General features: G+C 41.9%; 1 protein-coding gene across 1 annotated transcript; it reads right to left on the reverse strand.

Annotated features, from left to right (window-relative positions):
* Window positions 1-203: 203 nt before the first annotated feature.
* LOC105060905 (uncharacterized) lies at window positions 204-2,334 on the reverse strand. Its single transcript, XM_010944770.4, has one exon. The coding sequence runs from the start codon at window positions 1,900-1,902 to the stop codon at window positions 703-705; it is 1,200 nt and encodes a 399-aa protein (XP_010943072.1). The 5' UTR covers window positions 1,903-2,334; the 3' UTR covers window positions 204-702.
* Between the last annotated feature and the right edge of the window lie 3,790 nt (window positions 2,335-6,124).

Below are 6,124 nucleotides of genomic sequence, written 5' to 3' on the forward strand. Positions count from 1 at the left end.
TCGACCACCAAAGCGATAGGACTTCTGATGAGGGAACCATAGAGGGCAGTGGCTGCTTCTCTTTCTCCTCCATTTTGTATTCTTTTTGCTGATGTAATTCTTCGTCTCTGGACCATCCTGTTAGCTTTTTGAAACAAATCTCTTTCTAAATATTAATATCATTAAATTAAAGTAATCAATGCATTATAAGTGACTACAGTGAGTGAGTGGTCATAGAAAATATTTTTCAATAAATAATCATCCAAATAACAATCCGCGTTTCTCTCAAGCAAAGAAACAAAAAGAGAAGAAAAATAACTACATAGACCTTCACGCGTTCACAGAAAAGTGGAGAATCACCGGACGTCTCTTTTTCGAAATCAGGCGAGACCCGCGCGTGTGATCGCAAAGCCAGAGGAAAACAACCCAACAATTTAAAACCTAAACATAAGAGACAGATTCACAGGCACGCACAGACACCGATCCCATCCCACATCATGTTCCCAACAACAAACAAATCCTGTTCACACCAACGCCTTTCCGTTAATTGCCTATTTTTTGTTTATTTAGTTTTTATTTATCCTTTTTATAATCTCCTCTCATATGTCAAAAAAAATATATTCCTATACGTACACGTATTGTTTCTTTATATACTCTTTTCAGACGTAGCAAGAGGGTCATTCGCAAGAGGAAAGATTCCGTTTTGATTCCGGAAACGGACGGTCACGATCGCGCGATGGCCTCGGCGAGCTTCTCGATCCTCAGGGCGATCTCCGGCGGTAACTTCACCGGAGGCCGCCGCGGCGCTCTAAGGCGGCGGAAATCGAGGCTGAGAGCATCGGAGACGTCGTCGGAGCTCCAGCCGGCTCGGAGGAGAGAGTCGGAGCAGCGGTCCGCCTTCAGGAGCAGCGCGTCGAGCACTGCTTGAGTGTCGACCGTCACGGCCTCGCCGTCGTCGTCGAAGAAGCCGGAGGCGCCGGACACGTGAACCATCTCGCGGACGTCCGATTCGCCCCAGCCGCCCTCTCTCAGGACCGAACCCATCCGATCCAGATAGGCCTCGACCCAGTCCGGCAGCTGCGGCGGCGGCCGGATCTCGACGAACCGCTCCGGATCCGGCGGCAGGGGCGAGGAGGTGGAGGAAGATGCGGACTCGTAGGAGGAGGTTGAGGTGGTGGAGGAGGAGGAGTTGAGGCGGCGGCGGTCGGAGGCGGCTGCGTCGCTCCAGAACTCGATCCAGCGGGGGATCTTCCCAGCGACGGAGGGGATGACGGGGTTGTCGGAGGTTGATGGCTGGCGGGGAAGGGAGGGGGGCGGGGAGTTGAAGGGGGACTCGCGGCGGAAGAAGTCGGAGAGGTCGAAGCCGCAGCAGAGGAGGCGGTTCTCGTCAACGAGGAAGACGGGGTTGCCGGCGAGGCAGGGGCGGCAGGGGATGCAGAAGCGGTCGAAGAGGGGGAGGAGGAGGGGGGCGCGGCGGAGGGTGGCACGGGCGAGGCGGAGGGCACGGTCGGGGTCGGCGGGGCGGGTACCCCAGGAGCGGGGCCAAAGGGTAGTGCGGGCGATCTGGAGGGAGACGGCGGCGATTGGGAGGTCGAGGGAGGCGCGTAGACGGGGAAGGGAGCGCCAGTCGGGGAAACCGGGGGCGGCGGGGAGGCCGAGGGCGAGGACGGCGCGGAGGTCGGGGGGAAAGGCGAAGCCGAACTCGGCCTCCAGGCGGGCGAAGTCGGCGTCGGAGAGGCCAGGGTGGATGGGGACGGCGGAGGCCTTTAGGTGGGAGATGACGGCCTCGGCGAGCGGGGAGAAGGAGAAGAGGCCGTTGCGGGAGGCCGAGGAGGGGGCGGTGGCGGCACGGGTGAAGAGGCGGCGGAGGCCGGCGGCGTGAGCGGGGGTAAATCCCGCCATCCTCCGGTCGACGTCGACCATGGCGAGCTGGTGGGTTGGTTTGGTTTATAGTTCTGGCGACCTCGAAGGCGAAGGGGTCAGTCGCTACTAAGAAGTAACGGAAAGCAAGAGAGGTGGGAAGAGGGTTGTCGGGTGAGGAAGGGAGAGGAGCGTGCTGGGGAGTGGATTTATATGGAAGATGGAGGAGAACAGGATACGAGTTGGGACCACGCGAGAGACCTTTGCCTTGGGGAGACTTCCGGAGATTTAGCATAAATCCCTTGGGCTGTGAAAATGGGACTCCCGCGGTGCACCGCTGCGCAGTACCGGCATGCTGCGTATTGTTAGCATCTAAATCTAGAATATAGACGTCAAGGGTTTAAGTCCTGACGGGACCGGGCGCACCTCGCCATCTCGTTCCCGTGGAAACATGGAATCAGGATGTATCGGGACTCCAGAACTCATCTGTATTGAAAAAAAAGACAATAAATAAATAAATAAATAAAAGATAAAAAAAAAAATTGAAGGAAGAAAAAAAAAAAAAAAAAAAAAAAAAGACGAGATAAGAATAAGAAAGAAGAAAAGGAAAAGAAAATAGAAAGAAAAAAAAGAAGAAAAAAATAAAGAAGAAGAAAAAAGAGATGGAGAATACCCATACAACTTTCGATTCGGACTATCATCGGATAAGTGGGATACTGAGATATTCTGTTCCATGAAAAAATTAGAATATTTTTATCTCACGAGATTTAAAACATTCATAGATATAATTTAATAAAATATAAAAAATAATATTTTAAGAGCACAACAATAATATTAGGAGCAAATAGCAACTTCTGAAATAGTTGGCCAAGATATATATAAGAGTAACTGAATATAGAAGTCTTAAGAGCAAATAGATAATTACATCCTAAGAGAGAGATAGAATAGCCCAATAAATAGCAGTATTGTAGTAAAGTACCATAACAGTAGAATCCACAAGGTGGTGCATTCCAGAAGGTAAAGCAATGAAGGGGGTGCTTGGTTCGAGACTAGAATCAGAATCGAAATCAGAATGGAAATAGGAATGGATTGGAATGAAAATTAAAATAACCAAATTTTCTGAAGCATTGGTTTATGAACGAAATCGGAATCGGAATGAAAATTTGAATTCATAGGAGAAAGTAGGGATTGTTTATTGGGTCATTCTTATTTCACCTCAGAATCGGAATCAGAATGGGACTCCCTCCAATCAAGCGGCTGAAATGGGAGTCATCCATTTTAATTCCTATTCTAGACCTCAATTCCCCCCAACCAAGCACCCTAAGGTGAAATCACTGTTAGCAGTATGACATCAGCACACCTCTCCATTGCTCAAAAGCACAAACCCTATAGAATGAATTATAGCAGCAAGATATACATAGGCCAAGGATGAAAAAAAGCAAATAGTAGGTTGACATCGGACGAGGACACCCAACCTTGGATAGTAAACACCATGCCCATCAGCTTGTAACAACGATGCAACTTGAGAATCTACCATAGATTTAGAAGTCCATTGAAGATCCCTATTCAAAGTTTTATGAGCTAAATAATCAGCAGGCTAGTTGGCCTCTTGATAGAGATGAAAGTAAACCAAATAATATCCATTTAGATCTATTTTTATATCTAAATTTATTCAAATATGAATAGAAATTTGAGCATCCAACTTATATCCATATTTGTATCTATATCTGTAATACCCCAATCCTAATTTGATTGCACGAATCTTAAAGAAACCCACAAAAAAAAAGACAAATGGAGAGAAGACTTCCATCTTCTCTTCTATTAGTCTTTCTCTCTTGATTGACTCCCAATCGGAGTTGGAATCTGAGGCTGCAATGGAGTCTAACTCCTCCATCCTCCACCTCTATTTAAAGGGACCAAGTCCCTCACAAAACTACCCCACCGTTAGCTTCCAATCGTTGTCAAGAAGGACATATCTTCTTCTTCTCAAGTTCGTTAGATTTTAGCCCAACCATCACAAAAAAAGTTAGGTAAGAGATCGGCAAACCTCATTGACCCTTTGTTTCCTCTTTCTTAGCTCTTAAACCACAGTTCCCACCGATAATTGTCAGATTTCTCTGGGGATAAATCGACCCTATTTTTCTTATTTTTTGTTGAGTTTTTCTTTGAATTTTCTAGCACCGATGATCACCGCCGACTGCTGGTCTGGAATCCTTGGGTTGTGCCATCGTAGCCCCAACTACGATTGGCCATAACTGCATTGGCAATGCTCCACTACTTTGGAAAAAAGGAGATCAACCGAATCCCCTGTTCCCTTAGGAAGAAAAGAAGAAGAAAGAAAAAAAAAAGAGAGAAAAAAAAGAGAGAGGGAGTTTCTCTCTCTTCCACTTTCTCTCTCCATTTTCACACTCTAAATTTTTTTTTTAGAATTGTCTCTCTCTATGAAATTTATCTCTTTAAGATTGATCGAGCAAAGAATTTTTTTTTGATGATTTTGATTGAACTTAGTGAATAATCCTGATCCATGGTTATCGGGCAACATGCTGGCACCCATTTTGGTTGGATCTGGATACCATCAGATTTAATCCATTTGATTTCTATAGAGTCAATTGTATCTTAATCTGATCTTAATTAAATAAAATGATTTGATCGAGCTGACTTTTGATCACCGAGCATCGTATTGGCTTCCATCTTGATTTTTATTGGACACTACTAATTTGATCATCCTCGATCAAATAAAGTCAATATGATTCGACTAACCCAGACCATAGGATGGGATTATTGTTCATCATGCCTTCCTTGATTATCTATATTTTTTCTGATTATTGGATTTAATCATGTATAGGGGTGTAGTTGTATGATAAGAAAATGTCTAACAGTGAGATACCGTGATGTGATCTATGAATTGAAGATTTAAAAAAAAAATTATGTAGATTTATTGGAGTACGTGTGAGATAAGTAATGTGACTCTTTTTTTAGATTTATCGATAAATTATATAGTATTCATATTATTAAATTTTAAATTATATTATTTGTTATTTATGAATATGAAGTATGATATTTATTTATTTATTAAATCTATTATAAAATACTATTGATGCATTATCGAAGTCATTGATTTTGTCATGGAGTTGTGATCGATTGATTTTGATTCCGGATGGTTTTATGTATTGTTCGATTGAAATATGAAACTAATTTGAATCGAAATAGATTTTGAATTGCAGCTTGACTATGTATTGAAATCCTACTAATGGGGGTTATATATTAGCATATCGATACCCTGCTTGTGGGAATTATATGTTGGTATATTGACATCCTACCAATGGAAATTGGGTGCTAGTATATCGATACTCTGCTAGTGAGGTTTGTACACTGGTACATTGATACCTGATAGTGGCGGTTATGTGCTAGTATATCAACACTCTATCAATGAAGATTATGCAATGATATATCAATACCCTATCAGTGGAGGTTATGTACTGTATATTGACCTCTACCAGTAGAAGCTGTGCGTTGGTATATCGACTCCTACTAGTGGGGGTTGTATGTTAGTATATCGATACCCTATCAATGGAGATTATGTGCTGATACATCGATATCCTATCAATGAGAGTTATGTGCTGATAGATCGACATCCTATCAGTAGGAGTTATGCACGTAGTATATTGACATTTTGTCAGTGAAGATTATGTATTGGTGCTTTGATTAGTTCGTAGTTGTTGAGGTGAATCGAATGTTTTGAAAAAAATTAATTTATAAATAAAAATAAAATTTGAAAAGATTGAATTCACATGGATCTTATTTTGATCAGTATTATATATTTAAATTAATGTACTTTGTATACTTATTTTTAGGATTTTATTATTGCTGAATTTATCTGGCTAAAGTATATTATATTTACGAGATTGTCTAACTCATTACTCTATATTTTATTATTTTTATAGATTTAAAGAACTAGCTTGATTTGAGAATTCGATATGGAAGAACGAATTAGAGGCAGACTTTGATATTTTATTTTAGATTAGAATTTATTGAGATTTAATGCAAGATCATGAAATATTATTTTGTAAGATATTTGATTTACTTATTTAAAATAAAATTTAATATTAATAATTTAAATTTTATTTCACTATTGCTTTATGATATCGTGATGAAATACCTTGCATATTTGTAGGGAGAGTTTTTCATTAATGTGCAGCGGTTGTTATAATCCCTAGCTCGCGATCTCAGCTCAGAGGTGTAATAATTTATATAATGTGTATAAAACTTCAATTCAAAGTTTGGA

This window comes from Elaeis guineensis, chromosome 13 (genome assembly GCF_000442705.2).
Source record: "Elaeis guineensis isolate ETL-2024a chromosome 13, EG11, whole genome shotgun sequence".
NCBI classification, from domain to species: Eukaryota; Viridiplantae; Streptophyta; class Magnoliopsida; order Arecales; family Arecaceae; genus Elaeis; species Elaeis guineensis.

What these genes read in the sequence shown, in the direction of transcription:
- LOC105060905 (XM_010944770.4), bottom strand. Translation starts at nt 1,902, where the DNA reads ATGGTCGACGTCGACCGGAGGATGGCGGGATTTACCCCCGCTCACGCC.